This window comes from Pholcus phalangioides, unplaced genomic scaffold, assembly GCF_987345545.1.
Source record: "Pholcus phalangioides strain wild (caught in Gottingen) unplaced genomic scaffold, Ppha-v1.0 ptg000024l_1, whole genome shotgun sequence".
Taxonomy (NCBI): domain Eukaryota; kingdom Metazoa; phylum Arthropoda; class Arachnida; order Araneae; family Pholcidae; genus Pholcus; species Pholcus phalangioides.
Window position 1 is genome coordinate 24,990,043 of NW_028301616.1, and position 19,396 is coordinate 25,009,438.

Consider the following 19,396-nt stretch of genomic DNA (forward strand, 5'->3'; position numbering starts at 1 on the left):
AGCGTGTACGCGGTAGGACCCGGGTTGTGATGTCACGAAAACATGTTTCAGGCTTGTATCTAGGAGGCTTTGGTTCAGGCCAAGTGTTTACCGCGGGTCAAGGGCTACCTATGGGCTTATAGGTAGGGTCGCAATGAATTTCTTAAAAAATTTGAGTGCTTGGCCTTCAAATAACATTGAAATTAACTGAAATTCATTGTAATAAGATATTTTCTTTCAAAATTTTAATTATTTAGGAGGTGTTACATCAGCGGTGTTCAACATTCAGTAGAGTGTTGGCGATTTCATTGATTTCGAAATGTGTCGCAGGTGACTTAAGCTGACCTGTAAATATGTCTGAGTCAATTGAGTACTCTGGAACTGTGCCGCGGTGATCTGTGAATTATCTGCGGGTCACCTAAATGATCTGGGAATGTGCCGCAGTATACTTAAAGAAGAGCTGGTGGCAGATGACAGCACTACACATATAGCAAGCATTACACAGAAACGAAACTTCGCGCCAGGTTTCACTACACGTACACTCCAACATGTACCAATTCGTTAGAGGTTCCGCAGAGGAATATAAACGATTTACATGTCTGGTTTAGTTATAGTACTATACTTAGGGCCGTATTCACTGACATGGTTTAAACTGTAGTCACAATTTTTTGATAAGAGATCAATATAGATTGGTTTAAAACCTGAATTTAACCAATTCCTGTCGATCTCTTATCAAAAAATTGTGACTACAGTTTAAACCATGTCTGTGAATACGGCCCTTAGAGAATGTGAAACCGTGATGCAGGTTACTTGAGTGATCTTTTACAAGTTCCATGCGTCAATTGAGTGCTCTGGAACTGTGCTGCGGCAATCTGTAAATATCCTGCGACATATTTACTGATGAAGGAATGTGCCGCGGGTCACTTGAATGACGTGTAAATGTGCCGCGGGTACTTGAGTTGTCTGGAACTCTGCTGTGAGTCACTTAAGTGATCTAGGAATGTGCCACAGGTTATTTAAGTGAAGTGGAACAGCAGCTGGGGTAACTTGGGTAATCTGGAACTGTGCCGCGGTGATCTGTGAATGTGACGCGAGCCACTTGAATGACATGAATCTGTGCCGCAGGGTTTCTTGAACGATATGGAAGTGTCACTTGGTTCATTTTTACAAAATAAGATTTGAAGCTTTGAGCCACAACAGATGACTCGGCCCGTGGACAATGGGTTATTTATACATGGGTTACATTTTTATGGCACCTAGACAGGTTTTTTTCTTTCTTTGAAAAGAACGGAGGGGGGGGGGGGAAAGGAATGGATCACGATCAATAGTTGGTCTTTTCAAGTAACAGTAGCATTTTTCAACTAAATTTCTTTTTAGTTTTGCTATTTATATTGTTTTCGATACCAAATTCTGTGGAAATGATTTTTAAATTCATTAGAACTTCAGTTTCCTAAAATATCTATAGATAATACTACAATTAAAGTATATAAGGTGTGAATCTTAATGGCACAACATTTTTAAATGCCACGATAATTCGGGAATTCCATTTTTTCCCTCCTATTTTTCCTACTTTTTTTTTTTAAATTTTCACTTCGAGGCCTGTACTCGTATTCATTAACTATCTTAAAATAAATGCAAAACTTTTTTAAAGGTTTTAATTCTATTCTAGGGTTGTTGTCCAAACTGAGGTTTCAAAATATTTTGGATTGACATTAATCAGACAGTCTCTCATTTAATTCATCGATCAATTTTTATGTAAATTATTTTATTTTGCTGCCTTCGTCTGAGGTGGTCATGTTACGTTGTTTTTAATAAAACTTTCCGGATACACCCATCCTTCGGGAACGCTTCGATATCTCTCTGAGATGGGAAGCGGGGTGTATCCGGTCTTCAAAGGTCAAAGTCTCTCATTTATATACTAAGATGTAATGCTTTTCATGTGCTCAGTGTGTCATAAATATCAAAGTATCTATATTTCTTGCATGATTGTTTTAATTATTTATTACTGCATTTGCAATTATTTTTTGTTTTTCCTAGGTTGACCAGTTAGTTCAAGAACTTAAGAAACGATTAGAAAGAGTTAACATTTATGTAAACCCCCACCCTCACAATCGAGGGTCAACTCCAGGAGAAGAGACATTGATTTTGAAAGTAGGTATCCAACAATAGAATTTAACATCGTCTTTGAGAATAACATTTATTGCTTAAATGCTTACAATGCTATTGTATATCATCTGGTTGTGGAAATCCTAAAAGCTTCAAGTTAAGGTCTTTAAGCACTAATTAGAATATTTTTGGTTTAAAATTCCCATTTCAAATATATATTGAACCCATTATGAAAGATGAACATGGAATGCATAAAACTCTCTTTGATTGCTTGTTCAGCAGGTTTACGAACACAAATAAGTTGTGTTGCTCATTCCGTAGATTTGGAAAGATGAGATTGTCTAAACATGATAAGAGAAACTCACTTGATACAAAACAAATATTTTTGTTCTATCGGACGACATTGAAAAATAATAGTAATATTTTCATTTATTATAAGCATGTCATTACAAACACTGTCAAACCAGTCATCTAGCCGATTAATTTCTGTGTGTCACCTGTGGTGCCTTTTTTATGTAGATGCTCTTACTTTTTCTCTTTTCTTTGAAAGTTTGAAGAATTTGAAAAATATATTTTTTTTCAATATAAATGTTATGCACAAAAGCAAACTGAACTGATGCAAAAATTATAAATTAGAAAAGTGCACTTTTTTATGTGGTAGGTAGTGTCAAAAGCCCATGTGAGAAACTGCTAGGAAGAAGGTCCTTTACAAAAAATATAAACATCCACAGGAATGTTTGGAGACTTAACGTGATACACAAAAAGTGAGGGTTATTTAATTAAGGTTCATAATACATCTTCTGAATGTAGAAATTCATTGAAATAAAGTAAGTTTTTCTGGAAGTCTGTAAATGATGTAATACACATTTCCATTGTGAGAGTGTTTATTGATTTGAAAGCAGCTCAACATTCATACCCTATTAACATCTAACACAGTACAGTATTCTGTTTGTCAGTTGATATGAATATATTTGTTGATACTGAATATTTTCTGTGAACACTTTTCATCTGCCAAATGGAATCTCTTCGCCAGTGGCTGTGCACCCTGGCTATAAGGGAATAGTCAACTTATGTTCAGTCATATTTGTCTGACAAAGAAAATTCCCTAATTTGCCTTCCAATATGTGGAAGGTAAATAAATAATTTATCTATATTAGTTTGTTGTATATATCTGTGTTAGCCAGGTTTGTGAATTTTTTCTCTTTATTTCTTGCCTAGTAAAAAAAATTGAGCACTGTACCAAAAAGAAAATTTAACTGGCATAGCTTTTTCTTTCATTAATGGTCCTTTGTTGTATTTATAAAACTGAATTCAGAATTTTTTTTTCTCAATTCCGTAGGTGGTGATTGCAGGTGCATTCTTTCCCAATTATTTTACAATCAATAGTATTGATGAGAGAGATGTTTCAAAGGAGCTGAACAATTCAGACCCCTTGACCACAGTCATTGTAAGTTTTTCTCATCTGTACTCTCCACTAATTAATATTAATATACAGGTTTGATGCTTTAAATATGAAATTTTGAATTCAATCTCTTGCTTTAATGAATCAGAACTGGAGGAATGCAACTCAAATTTTAGAATTTTTTTGTATTTTACATTAAATTGTTTAGTTTTCATGTTTAACCAATGACGTAAAGCAAATCTAAATTATGGTTTATTATTACTGTCGACACAATTCTATAACCCTCCAATTTGCAAACTGAAAGATTTTATGAACCATTCTTCTGATCACAAACCATATGGGTTTGTAAAAATGAGCATCAGCTGTAGTATGTTTCGCTACAGAAAATAGTAACTGCTATTGTGTTGTGCCTTTCCATAATAAAATATTTTAGGGTGTTTGTGTGAGAATCATTTTCAAGTTCACTTTCAATAAAACCGGAATGAAATTAGATAACTTTGCTATTTTATGTTGATTTAAGGTATAAAAGCAACACATGAAACTTTAGTTGAATGCAATTTGATTTTTTTTACAACTTTGCAGTGACACTTCAGTTAATGAATGAAATTCGGTGAGATAATTTCTAATAATATATATTTTTATACAGTCGAATCCCGTTTTAACGAATACCGTTATAGCAAAAATCTTGTTTTAACAAGCACAAACACTTTTCCAATCTCCCAGATAAGTTTACATAGGAGTAATGCAAATACCTGGGATTCGTTTACAACCAAATTTCATTCTAAGAAAGTGATTTTACTTCGATTTCGTTATAATGGGATTCAACTGTATCTTATAGCTTAACTAAAGATAAAGAGTGTGAGGAATGACTACAATTGAGTGAAGGAGAATTTAGTGCATTCTTGCAAGCACACACAAATGTCTTCCCTCTAAATATTAAATATGAAATTAAAGCTATTGTCATTGCATATTATTGTTCTTTTGTCTATTGTAATTGTTTATAAATTTTTGGATCTTAATTCGTAGTTCCATTATTATTCAGAACATATATCAAATCAGGTTTTTTTTCTACAGCTGAGCGGTCTTCCTACAGATCAAGGAATCTTGTATTACAACACAATACGAGAGATGTTGTCATGTTGTAGTCCACAGATGGCTATCGAATTTGAAGGCAGAAAGTAAGTAAATGGTCTGATTATACATTTCAAGCCTTTTAATAATCCCTTTCACACTCATGACGTAAGTGTAAAAAGAACAGTCAACTTATGTCATTAGACATCGTCACATAATTAGTTTAGAACTGAAGTAGTTTTGAGAAAGTCAAAATATTAATATGTATCTGACCCTACATGTTTTTTTCCCAAACACCAAACAACGCAAATCATATTTTCTATCAAAGTGGAAAGATCTGGAAGTTCCAGGAAAGTCACAGAAGTCTCACAAAGATTTTGTAGTTCTGTAAAGTCACAGAAACAATGAAAAAAATAAAAACACTGCAATTCAAATAGTTTGCAATCTGAGTGAAGTATGAAAAAATATAAAAAATCAGATTTTCTTCATTTAAATCATTTTTTTAATTAAAATTTTAACTGCTTATTAATTAAAAGAAATCTTGTTAATTATTAAGAATGCCTATTTTTTTCACCAAATCTTTCAAGTTTAATTCAGCATTATTGAATAAACTACAAACAAATAATAAATGAACTACACAAGCAAGAAATATGAATACCCAGAGATGCAGCTGTACTCTAATTTACGTCCCGGTCCCAGGTTATTCAAAAAATCTGGGTCGTTTTTGAGTGAAAGTGGGTCCCTCTCAAAAAAATTTATCTTGAAAAAATCTATGCCCCCCCATAATTCACTGGTATCTCTATGAATTTTCTTTCAGCATGCCCCAAGTATTTGATCACCACCTTATATTTCTTCGTGAAGACTGAGCGGTGAGCATGTTCTGGGTAGGAGAAGAAGGTATCTGTGAATCAAGTAATTCATTTCTCAAAAAACATATTCTGTCTAAAGGTTCATTTACTTTCATTGTCTATTAGTAGGAAAAGCTTGCAAAGAAGCTCATGGGTGCACTGAGAATTTAACGTATGGAATTCTGCGCATGTAATAAATCTAAAACATAAATATACAGTTGATCCCGCTTATAACTTTCCTCCCATTTAGAATGTTTTTTCACTTAGTACAACTTATTTTCATGGTCCTAACAAGTAATTCTCATTAAGATTCCCTGTTCAAAGTGTTTTCCTGTTTACAACATTTTTTATGACGGTTTTTTGAAAAACATTGTAAGCAGGATCCACTTAAATTAACAGTTGGAGGCACACATTTATTTATACATTTACTAATAAATCAATCTATAAATTCCCTTCTGATTTTATTTTAAATTTAATTTAAAAAAATCTTAGTAAAGCACTTTCAATATATTCTGATCAAATTTAAAAATTAGATTCTCTCTCCCCTCTCTTAGACACTAATCTTCTGATTCCCTATTCATACTTTGGTTTTCCTGGTAAAATTTTACAACATTCTGATCTGTCCACCATTCTGATCTGTCGCCATTTAACTGCCACATATTTTCACACCTGAATATGGGGGCTATGTCAGATTTGTGTTGGAGAAACTTAGTATGCTTATGTGAATATGTGTGCTCAGCATTTAGTGTGTTTTATGTTCAGTAGGTAGTGCCATTTATCATGCACCGTAACTAGATACTTTCTCAAACAGGGCAAGCACACATTTTGACACACCCATGTAATGTAGAAAACAAGCAGTTATGAAGGGTGAATTTGGTTTCCCCCCCCCCACCCCTAGTCCAGAGCCCAGGACACTAGACCAGCCTGCCCCCCCCCCAAGTTGCAGCCCTGCATCTATGTTCCTGGTAATGTGTGCATTTGAAGTTTAATGTATACATATTTGTGTTATAGGTCTGTGTGATCGCCGTGGCAACCAGTTTTTTCAAAGGAATAACCACCTCAAAATTTGAACCATAAAAAATCACATTTTTAGCCAATTATCATTGCGCAATCACAGGTTCCAAACCCGGATTTTCACCAAAAGCAAAATTTGGGGGGGGGGGGTTTATGAGGAGCCTCATAAAATAATTTCTTTTATACTATTTTAATTTTTTAAATTGTTTTGAGTGTTAGTGACCCAAACTTTCTGTGAAGAATTAGATCCTTGTGCCTCTCCAAAAGCTGATTCTGCATACACACCCGTGATTTTCACAATGCGAAACGATGACTACCACATAGCAGCTAGATGACAAAACTGTTTATATTAAAGGTAGAGTTTTTACAGATTCAGTTTTTTCCCATGATCTCTGGGAAAGTTTTACAATTTGAGCGGCCATTTCAATCTTTTACAATTTTTTATAAAAAGTGCATTCGCAATATTGTAGGAACAAGGCGAATTTACGCCGCATAGACGCTGTCTTTGAATGCCAGCAGATAGCAGTAAAAGTACCATACTTTCCGGTACGTAACCAGAGGGGAGAAAATCCGTAGGGGAGTAAAAACTCTGAAATTCTTTTAAAATTCTGTACACGACCCCTCATTAAGGGAAACTAAATATCTTCAACAACCCGCATGTATAACAATACAATACAGTATGGTATACGATGTAGTAAAACCACTTTCTCAAGGTCGCATGCATTCGTGATAAGACTGAAAAGAAGAAAAAGGGAAAAAAGTTGGAGGTTTTTCCTCTATTTTTTCATCTTGGAAGTAGGAAAGAATGCATCCTGGAGGACGTGTGAACCAAATTTTTATGCGTTCTTTCCCGAAATTCCGGGTATTCGATGAGTTATAGCATGTCAATGGCATCTCTGACACCAAAATTCTGTGTTTATGTACCATGAAAGTGTTATATCGGACCACTGGAGGAAGTTTATATACATATATAGTTTATCTAGAATTAACCCAGGTTCCTAGTGGTTCAATATACATTTAGAAAAGAAATTATGCCTCACGAAAGAAAGAATCATGTTACTGTTGAATTTCAATAATATTTAATCAAACAAAAAAAATCATGAAAACAGTTTGTTTTAAACACACAAATATCAAATTATTTAAATAATTATCGATGAAATTTTCAAATAGTAGACGAGTGGAAGAAATTATATCTTGTATAAATTTAAATCTCAGGTGTAATAAATCCAAAATTTGATGTTGGAATTTATTGACGTTAAAGAAAGGAAAAATCTCATTAGTTGCTAAATTATCTTATCGCCCTAAATAGTTTCCTAATTTTATCTGTTTCCCATATCCCAATATTACAATTTAAAATGTGGTAAGAACTTCTTTCCTATCTTTTTTTCCATGCTCATTGTGTCTGATATCCCAATGTCTGAGGTAATTACATTCGATGTCTGCAAAACCGCTCCTGGAACTAATTAATTTTTCTACTTTATTCTTAATATGCACTTCTCAATCTGCCTTGAATTTTTCAAAAATTTCCAAAAGTAAAGTTTTGAGGGGCACCAATTCTCTTTTTCACATTGGTAGTCCGGCTTCAAAGAAAGATCCTTCTATTGGGTGATGAGGATTACGTAGGTACGAATTAGTATTAAAATTAGCATCATTGGTCAGGTGCACCCCTATGATCTTTCGAAGCATATGGGAGGAAGACGTTTTTTTCTGTGGGGGGGGGGGGGGTTGTACAAAAAAAAAGGAAAGGAAGAGAGGGAGTGAAGAAAGGGTCAAAAAAGACACATATTCCCATGGAAGGGATGCGTAAATAGATGAAATAAAACCATAAAGTCAATTTCCTGCAGGTGGCAATACAAGAGATAAGTTTCAGTATTATAGGGGGAGAGAGAAAAGAATAGGGAGTGGCGTGTTATTGCGCAATCTTTGAAGGGACCCTTTAAGTAAGTGGCCATAAAATTAAGGAGTGTTGATGATGGAGGCAAAAGAGCATGTTTTGTACATTTAAATGGCTAAAGGCTCCTTTCCTTTTTCTCTTATTATATTGGACAGGAAATTGGAACTCTCCAGCATTTTATGATAGGGATGGCTATTGACGCCATAGCAAAAGGTTGTTGAGCCTAAATTAACCTCATGGATTAACATTTCTTTTGTAGAGGAAAGTGCTTTTATTCATGAGGACTCTTTCCCCCCCCCCCCCCCACGTCTTTAAATTGAATCCTGGTGGTGATTCAGTATCACATATTGTGCAAGGTTTCTCGATTCACTTGATGCACAACCAAATGGCCATTCAGCATCAACTAAATGAGAAACATATTCTATTGACAAGATTGTTTCTTGCGCAATTGACACATGTATTTATTATGTGTTTCTGAATTGTATGATGTTGCTTAATAATTGACAAATTTTTATTCTTTCACAGATTTAATGAGTTTTGGTAAAAAGTGATCAAACTTGAGACTTTTTCACTCTTATTAAAATTTCAAGTCCAATGGTATTTATGTTTTTGGGTACACCATCCCTTTTTTTTTTAAAAGCTGCAATTGAGGGCATAGAAGTCAAGGCTTTATACCATAGTTTCCCAACCTTTTTTGTCCCAACGCCCCCTTCTTCAGAAATTTTTTTCTCCTAGCGCCCCCAACGCAATCTAACCCATGGAATCCTATGCTATATCCGTAGCTTCTACCGCCCCCCAGAAACAATCCATCGCCCCCAGGGGGCGTTAACGCCCACGTTGGGAATCTGCTTTATCCTAAAACTAAATTTTTTTTTTTTTTTAATCGGGGAATCCTAGTGCCCCGTTGTAGTGCATTCAAAATGCTTAGTGCAGTTTTATCTAAGTTTAGCTCCCTATCTGTATCTAAGGATTAGGTTGAAATCTATATTTACCAGATTTTATATATTTCTTTTAATTAACTTTATCACATTTTAGTATTATGCATACAAACTTCGATATAATTGAAGTTAAATAAACGAAAAATAAAATTTAAATTTTGTGTTTAATCGAGTGATTTAAATCGGCATACCCTGAATCAAAGTATTTTTTAGTTCAATTTTAATGTTGCTTTTCTTCTTGAGGGAGTGGGACTGACCAATCTTTGAGCATTGAAGTTGGGAAATTAAAGAAAAAAGACTTCAGCCAATCGCCACTGTCTCATCTCAGTGATAGAACCTTGAGTTTCATGATGGAAAGTCATCACAACTACCCAGGTGCAATATAAATGCATATAGAGAATGACAATATTCATCATGATTTATTCATAAAGGCCAAAATCCTTAAATATCTTTATTGCTTCAATTACAAAAGGGGCGTTATGAAACTGAGTGATATATTTATCAGTTCTTCAAAACGTGTGAGAATATCCATTTGTCAGTGGCAGAATGACCATCTTATTTAGACCAGTTTATTTTTTTAGAGTTTGTTTTTTAGAAAGCTTTTCTTGTCTATTCACTATATGACAAGCTGTAAAATATGAGTCATTTTTTTTTCAATTGGTATTCATTTTAACATTTTTCAAGTATGCATGATTTTTCTTACATTCCTGTATTTCATTAATTACTCTCATTTCCCACTTATAGAGCTTATATACAATTTAAGCGTCAAATGTTACCAGATAATGAGAAGGAATCAAATAATATCGCTGGCGCTAGTGTCTGTACTTCAGTACATCCAGCTGTGTACTGTGCTGTGAAAATGAGGTAATTATTTGAATGAAATTTTGGATTTTATAAGAAAAGGAAAATATTTATTTATCAACTTTGTGTTTGAAGAGATACACATAATCCACAATACATTTGTGTAAGTATTTGTGGGTTATTTGGTCTTTAGCTTGTGATAAGTGCGAAAACCAATAAATACTAAACAAAATTTCAATGAAAAAAAATACAAACACAAGGGTCACAACAGACAAATTGCCCAATCAGGTGGCTAAAAGAAGCTGCCCATAAAAAATATGGATGTCAAATATAACTAAAAAAGGATGATGAGCATAAAGTTCTTTGAAATTTTTGCATTTTACATAGCTGTTCATATAATACGTTTGTTTCTAAAATGGAGAAAATTAAAAATACATGTGTAAAAGAGATCATACTTGTATTCTTTTGGAGATCATACTTACAGAGGAACATTGACTTGGTCAAAGGAGTGCAGAGAAGAGTTGCATGTGCTCTTGATAGTACTCAGGGCTTAAGCTACAAAGTTAGATTTGATTTTTTTTCAAAATGTTTACATTGGAAGAGTGCAGATGTCTGGGGGGATATGATTGAAGTGTTTAAAATTTTTGATGGGATGGATGGATGGAATGGATCATGAGTTATCGTCAATCAACTGCTTTGACTAGGGAACACCAGTATTGATTGGTAAGGGACAATTCTAGGTTATGGTGTTGCAGGGAGTTTTTCTCTAGTACAGGGTTGTGAATAAATAGAATAGTTTACCTGTGGAGGTGATGAATTCTAACACAATTGACAAGTTTAAAAAGAAATACAATAAGCACATTGGGATAAATCGAGAAGCTATCCATACTTAGATGAGACAACCATAATTTTTTATGGGTAGTACATATGCATATTTTTTCATAATTATTGGTTTTTTTACTGCTCTTTTGGTTGCTGTATTTTTGATAGCTATATCAGTTACTTATAGTTTATTACTCTATAGTTTAAATATATATTCAATATCCATGTTTTTTATGGGAATCTTTTTTCAACCACGTCATTGGCCATTTTGTCTGTTGTGGCCTTTGTATAAAAACCCAATGATTAAAGGTATGGAATAAAATTTAGTTTCACTTTAGCAGAACCAAGACAAGGGTATTAATGACATAGGTAGATAATACAGTTGAATCCCGTTTTAAGGAACTCCAAGAGACCGAAGAAATCATTTCGTTACAAAGGAATTCCAGGTTTTTGCATTGTTCCTATGTAAACGTATCTGAGGGATTAGGGAAGTGTTAGTTAAAATGAGATTTTCGCTATAACTGTATTTGTTAAAACGGGATTCGACTGTACTCAAAATCCCTTGGCAGCTTCTCTTCACTTTTTTTATTTTTTCCAAATTCATATTGTTTTAAGAGACTAGCTATGAAAGTAAAAGAATGGTATTAATCCCAATTAGTTTTTTTTTTTTCTTCAAAAACTTAAGGCTGTGTAATTTAATTTCCCAACAGGTTTTACAAATTTGTAACCTTTGCTTAACTTTTTTTTTTCTTTTTTTTCTACATGTAAATAGTTGATTGTTCTTTCATTACTGACATTTATTCCCAAGCATCTGCTATCTTTCCTGTTGATCTCTTTTGTGATATTTAATATTGAAATGCGGTTCTGCCTTAATACATGGGCTCCCCTAGGCATAACCGGTGTGGGGGGGGGGGGACCTCATGACCTTACATAACAATATTCATCATAAATTTTGTTCAGACTCTTAGAGCCTGACTGGCCCAGCCAAGCACTGGGGAACCATAACTCTTTCGGGATGGTCTTAGTTAAGATGATTGGAGATGGTCTTTTGACATGTTACATCTAAACCACATTCATGAGAGTGTCAACAAACGCATGCACTTAATATGCATACATATATGGCATATTCATACTCAATCCCATGTTCTGAATTTTATGTATAAATGATGATTATTTCTGCATGCAAAATTTCTCTAGAGGTTTTAAGTAAGTTTTTATATTTTATCAATACTTCACCAAAAAGGTATAGCTACAGAAATTGTTTTCTTCAAACAGGCAGATGAGACAAACATTGGAATTACTGGTATTTAGCCACCAGGATGCACAAAAGAAAATTGAGCAGTACAGGATGATGAATGAACCAAAAAATTCAACTAATAGGCTACTAATGACAAAAAGGTACATTTCTTTTTTTTAATTTCCTTTTTTTTCTGAAATGATAACACTGCTGAACAAAAAAAAAATTGTGTTCTTAGGGAAGTTTTAATGGTTTTAGAGGGTATTGTTCCAGATAATTTTTCACAAGACTTCGAGATTACAAAACAAGAAGTGGTTGGACGGACAAACACAGATTTATTTACAGAACAGCAATTTATAAATGCTAATTAGAAAGCTAACAACTTTCTCGCAAAGTTCAATCACAACTGACTTTTTCATCCAGATCCTTTAATCTGGAATCTCCCTACTATTTATAGGTCTAGTCAAAGCTTTGAGAAAAAAAATATTCCACAAATTTCTATTTCATAGTACCAGGTTTGTGGCTCCACTGTCTGGATGGGCGTAACCTTTTTGAAGCTTCTGTCCAACCCTGCACCAGTTCTTCGCCAATCGCATGCCTTTGCGCAATACCGAAACCGGTATCAACTGCTGTTGTCGACAGATTTCGATATTTTGAGAGTCATTGAATGAATCGCGCCATCTATTGTCTATAGATCATAACAGTACATTGGGGCTGCTGATTCTGAATCTCATTGGTTTTGTTAGATTGCTTGTATTACCATTGTTTTTGACAATATAGTAAAAATTAAATTTCATTGGTAACATACAAATCACATTGAAACTGTGAGCTATAAATAATTACAGTAAATCATTATCAAGGCATTTCATCAATTTTAGTCATTTTCGGGCGCTGATTCCGAATCTGGCATTAGTTTTGCCAGATTGGCTCTAGTTTTTGAGATAAAGTTAAAATTAAATTTCAATGGTAATACATATGCAGCTCACAAATCACATGCATTTTCTCAAAACTAGAGTCAATTAGGCAAAACTAATGCTAGATTTATAATCATGCACCTTCCCCCCCCCCCTTCTCAAAATGACTCTAAAATCACTGAAATATCTTTGGCAATGAATTACTGTATTTATAACAGTTTCAATGTGATTTTTACGCTGCTTATGGTATTACCATTGAAATTTGATTTTCACTTTATCTCACAAACTAGAGCCAATCTGACAAAACCAATGACAGATTCAGAATCAGTGCCCCAAAATCATCCTAATATGACTGAAATATCTTTGAGAACAAAATCAGTGTTGAGCAGTGTAATCTTATTTTCTGTTGAAAAATATGTGAATGACCTTTACAAATACAACGCCACAACAGGCAAAATGCCCAACTAAGTGGCTGAGATAAAGATGCCCATAAAAATATGTATGTCATATATTTCAAAAATATAGCAAACAAAATATACACAATTTGTAACACAATTGTATACAAATTGTATACAAATATACACAATTGTAAACAATATATACACATGATAAAATATTAAACAATGCCCATAAAGAATACTTATGGTTGTCTTATTCTAAGTATGGATAGCTTCTCGATTTACCCCAACATGTTTATCGTATTTCTATTTTATTGTATACGTGAAGCAAGGCCTTCATTTTATTTATCATCAGTACACAGTAAATTGGTTTTGGATTTGAATTACTTGCATAGACAAATTAAAATGTCAAAATGCCAGTTTGTGAAATTCTTATTATAAGTTGTATTTATGCTTTATTCTCATATTTCTTGGCCTAACCACCACTGTGCCTATAGTTTTAAAGACAATTATAGAAGCTTGCAGCGCATGCAGTTTCCTTGTTTATCATGAGCATCAACTTTGTAAAACATTGTATAATATTCAAATGAAAGTTATCGAATTTCATTTTGGCTATTCAGAATTTGTTCTGAGTGTTTCTTATCAAATATTTGTATTCATGTTATACTGCCAAAGCCAGAAATGGGGATAATTCGCGATGGGGCCGACCACTTCATGAAATGGCCAATTGTTTTGACCAGTCTGAATTGTAGAAATGATTCTGACTTTGGCCAGACATCCCTGTCCAAAGCTAGATGTGCTGATATAAGACTGCCTGGTAGGAACCAAATCTACTTTTTTAATGTGATTCATGTCTATATATAGCAGCTGTGTTGGATTAGCTCCATGTGATGAGAGAAAAAACTAAAAAAACAATTGTATAAACAAGTTTTTTATTCCAAATTTTAGAGGGGAAAAAAACGATTACAGCATCATGACTGTGGTTTGATGAGTCGCCAACTTAGGTAGACATAATTATCACAAAAGAATACGCCAACTTAATGATGATCCCGAATCATGTCTTTTGTTATCAGACTTTGGCCAGGTATCACCAGCCACTTCGCGAATTGTCAATTTCAAGCTTTGGCAGTAACTTATATACTGTAATTACATGAATATTTAATTTTGTCCCGGAAAGTGGGGCAGGATATGAAAATATGGCATTTAAGATAAGCTCACTAATTAGCTTTTACTTTTCATAATGCAATGCAGTGCTTATTTTTTTCTTTTTCTAATAGGTTTTTCTGTTCATTTCATAATTTTATCTTAAATGCCTTCAGTTTTATTTCTTACGAAAATACTTGCGGTATATCAGGTTTTAAGAGCAAATGTTTTATACAGTTTAATTTCTATTATAGGATGACTGTTCTACCAATTGCGAGTAAAGCAAAAAAAGCTGAATTGCCAGGCATCCACCAATTAACTGTTACTATATTTATTTCCCATGTGAGTAATGCTTGAATATTTTATGTGATTTGCAGTGCTTACATTTAATTTTTTCTATCAGGTTAATGATCTGCATTCTTCATATAGTCTTTATATTTTAGAATAGTGGTCAAAAACCACATACAATCTTGTTTTTCTGTTCACTGAAGATTGACTGTAATGCAAAATGTTCGTAGGGCTAATTCTCTCCTAAATATATCTACCCAATATTGATCTTAACATTTTTTTTTTGGAGTTTTATTAATTCTTGTTGTTTGGCACAGGAAAATAGTTAAAACTACTTCATATAGCAAGTTAGAGGACTGGGAAGAAACCATATAGAAAAATTACATTTTGTATATCAATACATATATACTCCCTATACAAATAAATGACTTATCGAAAATGTGCAAGTAATATTGAATCATTTTCCCAATTGAAATTGTTTCTATAACCAATGGCTCATAAGCTATTTGAGCTAAAACTGACTTGAGTTTTCGCCTGGTATGAAGGTCTGGACACACATATCCAACGCCGGGCTAGGACCATAGCTCGGTCATCAGTTGGCCGTGACTTAGCTCACCCCCTCCCCCTGGAAACCACACTTGTATCTTGTGTAGTTGTCATATGCTGGCTGCTAGCCTAACAGAGTTGTTGCCTCTTTCAAGATTTTAATGCAGCCGATTAATCAAAATGTGCAGTAAATTAACATTAGCAGTTTTACTATTATAACTCTAGAGTAAATTAATAATCATTATTCCAAATATTTCTGTAAATAATCTATATGCATATGTTTGTGTGCTCAATGGAAATTTTTATTTTGGATTGATCTCCACCAGATTTTTTTTCATATGCGATAAACCTGCCAAAATGATGGGATCTTTAAATGCAGCTGAAAAACCATCATTTGCTCAGTTTGACTACATACGTGTATATATATATATATATATATGTTGTATTTCTACGTAGAAAGAAACGTTCCCTCATGTACTAGGTGCTGGTGTACCCCCCATGTTTTCGGATTCTTGGAATGTGCTTGAGAACGGCAATGTAAATATAGGTCATGCTGTCTGGGGGTCACGCTGTCTGCGTGGGAGTGTATAGAAGAAACCCATATACTCGCATCAGTTGAGGTTTGTCTTTTGCAAAGGGTGGCAGCAGCTCTCATCTGCTCTCACCAGTTTAAATAAATTCTCATTTTTTCCTGATGTTTTGGAATTACTACTGAATCTACATCTCATTTTATTTTAATTTAATGAGAACGCAATTTTTTTTTTAAACACCACAAATATATATATATACACACACATGTATACAGAGTTGTCAACTGCTACAGATTGTCCATAGTTTCTACGGATGGCCTCAATGAACTACTGAGCTATGGGAGACACTCCCAGTACTACGGGAATCTGTTTAATAAAAATCAGGTCTTTGAGTTTCTTGTAATATTTTGATTATTTTATAAAATTGCATCTATCTTTACTATAATGATGAATTTGTATACGCATGTGAGGGAGTTCGAGAGAAGACAAACTCTGAGCTGATCTGTTTTGAATTGTGTTCGGTACATTCTGCTGTAGGGCCATTAAACAACTTTCAGAAAGGATATTGGTTTTTGTTTTAAAAATTTCATTATGGTATTTAAAATTGCAAAATTGGGAATAATTTCATTGTGGTTCCATTATGAACTTTAAAGGGGCTCGCTACAGGTTATCAAATGATAATGGTGCTATACAGTGTTCAAAACATTGAGAATCCCTGTTATAAAATATGATTGAGTTGTTTTGTATTTATAAATAACAAATATATGTGTGTTTAATTTTATTTATAAAGATTATCTCTCCTGGACATTTCTGGGCAAGGAATACTGACCAGAGAAGTAAAGATGATCTGCGGTTTCTTGAAAGCACCATCAATGCTCAAGAAGGAAGTCATTTGAAAGTGAGTTCAAGAATTAAAAAAATGATAGTGCAATTTATATGTTTTTTGTCTTAAATGTATATTTTTTTTACAAAGTGAGATCTTAAATTTGATGTTCGTAATGCTGCATTTCAAAATGATATTATTTGCATAAGATAATTTTTATGTAGTAGATTGGTTCTCTCAATTTTTTTTCATCAGAAAAATTTATTAACCAAAATTTGAAAAAAAAAAATAGCTAGGCCATTCAAGAATAAGTTGCAATTTTATGTTCTGTGCGCTTATCACCAGCCATACAATAATAAATTTTTTGCAGTTACTGTATATTATTTTAGACCTTGTTTTCTCAGCTGAGTATTCCAGAGTTTGCTGCTTCAAGGATAAAACCATAATGAATTGCCTCGCTAGCAATAGAGCAGAGTTGTGGAGTATCAGAATGACTACAATGACGTGAGAATAAAAAAAAAATTCTATTCATAAGACTTATTTTATTTCTTTTTTCAGCCTATCAACAGACGTGATGTGAAATGTGGCATTCTAGTTTTAGCACCATATTATGTTAAACCCACTGGGAGGAAATACTATCGAGCAACAATTCAGGACATAAATGACAATCGAGTTACTGGCACTGAAGCATTGGTAAGATATGCAACAGAGATTTGAAAATAATAGATTTTTGTAACATACATTGTCAAGCTGTAATGGATGCAATAATAATTTTTAGTATTAATAAAAATAATATTAATATTCAATAATTTAATATTATTAAACCCTGTAAAAATTATTTGTTCAGAGTTTAATAAAATGATTTATTTAATATTCCAGGTGTTCTATATAGACTATGGCAACACAAGTCTAGTCAAACTTCATGAGCTTCGTCAAATTGACTCTGCAATTTTTCCAGACTGGCTTGAAATGCCAGCTTTTGTAAGCTATTTTCATTATTGCTGTGCATTCTTCCCATAAATTGGGAAAAGGATTCATTGGCTCAAATTAAATTATTTTTACATATTCCGTTTCTCACCATTAGTTTCATATTTTTATTGTACTTGTACTTATTTTTGCTTATTATTGTTTAATATACTGCCTGATTAAACTACAGTTCCATCAAGTTTTAGTCTCAGGATAACTTGTATCGTATTTAGAATGATGAAAACATGTTATAAAACAGGACTTGGTTTATTTATTAAACAGCTTTTGGTTTAACTTTTCTAGAGCAAACAAAAAACAATTTTTTGGGGGAATTTTTTGACAAAAATTAGATATAGTGGAAATTAATATAGAGATAGCTTCATTATTGTTAACTTACTATATTCAAATAGTTTTTGTATCTTTAACATTAGCTGTCTGAAAAATCACTCGTTATAGTGAATGCTTCTTATAAGCTGCTCTCGTACTGTATATGCATGCTTCCCAAAAAATTTGGTTGGTGCCTGAATTTTTTTGTTTTATTTGTTGTGCCCGGTTCATTTATGTATGAGTAATGTTATTGATTTTATTATTTGTAATTTGTTTCTTCCCTCAGGCGTATGAATGCCAGCTGAAAGGTATCAGACCATCAACTGTGCAATGTGGTGGAAATTGGACATTTGAAGCAGAAAATTGGTTTCATCGAATGGTGGATGGGAGAGAGCTGAATGGTGTTGTAAGTTTTTAATTTTAGAGGTTGACAATAAATATATAGTACCTGGTCATTTCCATACATGAAACACTGCTAAAGCTACAAAGCTCAGTGCTTGAGGTTAATTTACTAAGAAAGGGTTTTATTATGTGCATCTAAATATATTTGAAGTTGTTTATAAATAAGTTTATTATCTGTCAATTAAGTTTGAAATCTGTTTTTCATGAACACACTTTTTTAACTTGTAGGTATATTCAGTGATTAACAACGTTGTTCGTTTGGAACTCCATTCTGCCATTGATGATCCAACTAACTTCAGGGGAACAATTAATGAGCAGTTAGTTGCGAAAGGTTATGCTGAAGTTGTCGAAGAAAGTTATTTATCTAGAGTAAGTGATAGCTGACCCAAAAGTTCTTTGCTTATTTGATATGACATGAAAAAAATCAGATTGAATAGTTCATTCAATTTTCATTATTAAGTTACAAAGCATTTGAAAGTAATGGAAAAAAAATTGCTTAAAAATAAGCAAAGTTAATGGTTTTATTATTATATCTTTTTACTTGTTTGCATACTTTCTGTTAGTGTTTAGATCAGGAGTGGCCAACTTCTCTTTGTTCGAGGGCCAAAATAATGGTCAGATGCAGTGTCACAGACTCCACCAGGGAAAAAACTCTGGTATATAAGCTGCATGCACATGGAGAGAGAACTCTGGCATGTAGGCCACATTCATTTGATTACTTGCTATGGCATCAGAGCCTACAAATATTTCGACAGGATTTATTAACTAATTAACTAAATGCTTCATTTAGTTAAATTTATTAAACTAACTATAAATAATTATTAATGAATTATATATATTAACGGAGCTCTTCATTTTTTAGAAACAAGTATTTATATGTTCTCTCATAGACAGTGAAATCAGCGCAGAAGAGAAAATTCTGTAAATAGGAACTGCAGTGTGGACAA

The 19,396-nt window shown here is 33.4% G+C and overlaps 1 protein-coding gene across 1 annotated transcript in view; it reads left to right on the forward strand.

Annotated features, from left to right (window-relative positions):
* spn-E (tudor domain containing 9 protein spindle E) overlaps positions 1-19,396 on the forward strand; it is a 79,104-nt gene that overhangs the window by 42,571 nt on the left and 17,137 nt on the right. The window contains exons 20-30 of the mRNA XM_089251349.1: positions 2,017-2,130; positions 3,425-3,532; positions 4,562-4,665; positions 9,997-10,116; positions 12,151-12,273; positions 14,822-14,909; positions 16,722-16,829; positions 17,313-17,447; positions 17,634-17,735; positions 18,334-18,453; positions 18,678-18,818. Of these exons, the coding sequence (XP_089107475.1) occupies positions 2,017-2,130; positions 3,425-3,532; positions 4,562-4,665; positions 9,997-10,116; positions 12,151-12,273; positions 14,822-14,909; positions 16,722-16,829; positions 17,313-17,447; positions 17,634-17,735; positions 18,334-18,453; positions 18,678-18,818 (1,263 nt within the window). The remainder of the gene's footprint in view (positions 1-2,016; positions 2,131-3,424; positions 3,533-4,561; positions 4,666-9,996; positions 10,117-12,150; positions 12,274-14,821; positions 14,910-16,721; positions 16,830-17,312; positions 17,448-17,633; positions 17,736-18,333; positions 18,454-18,677; positions 18,819-19,396) is intronic.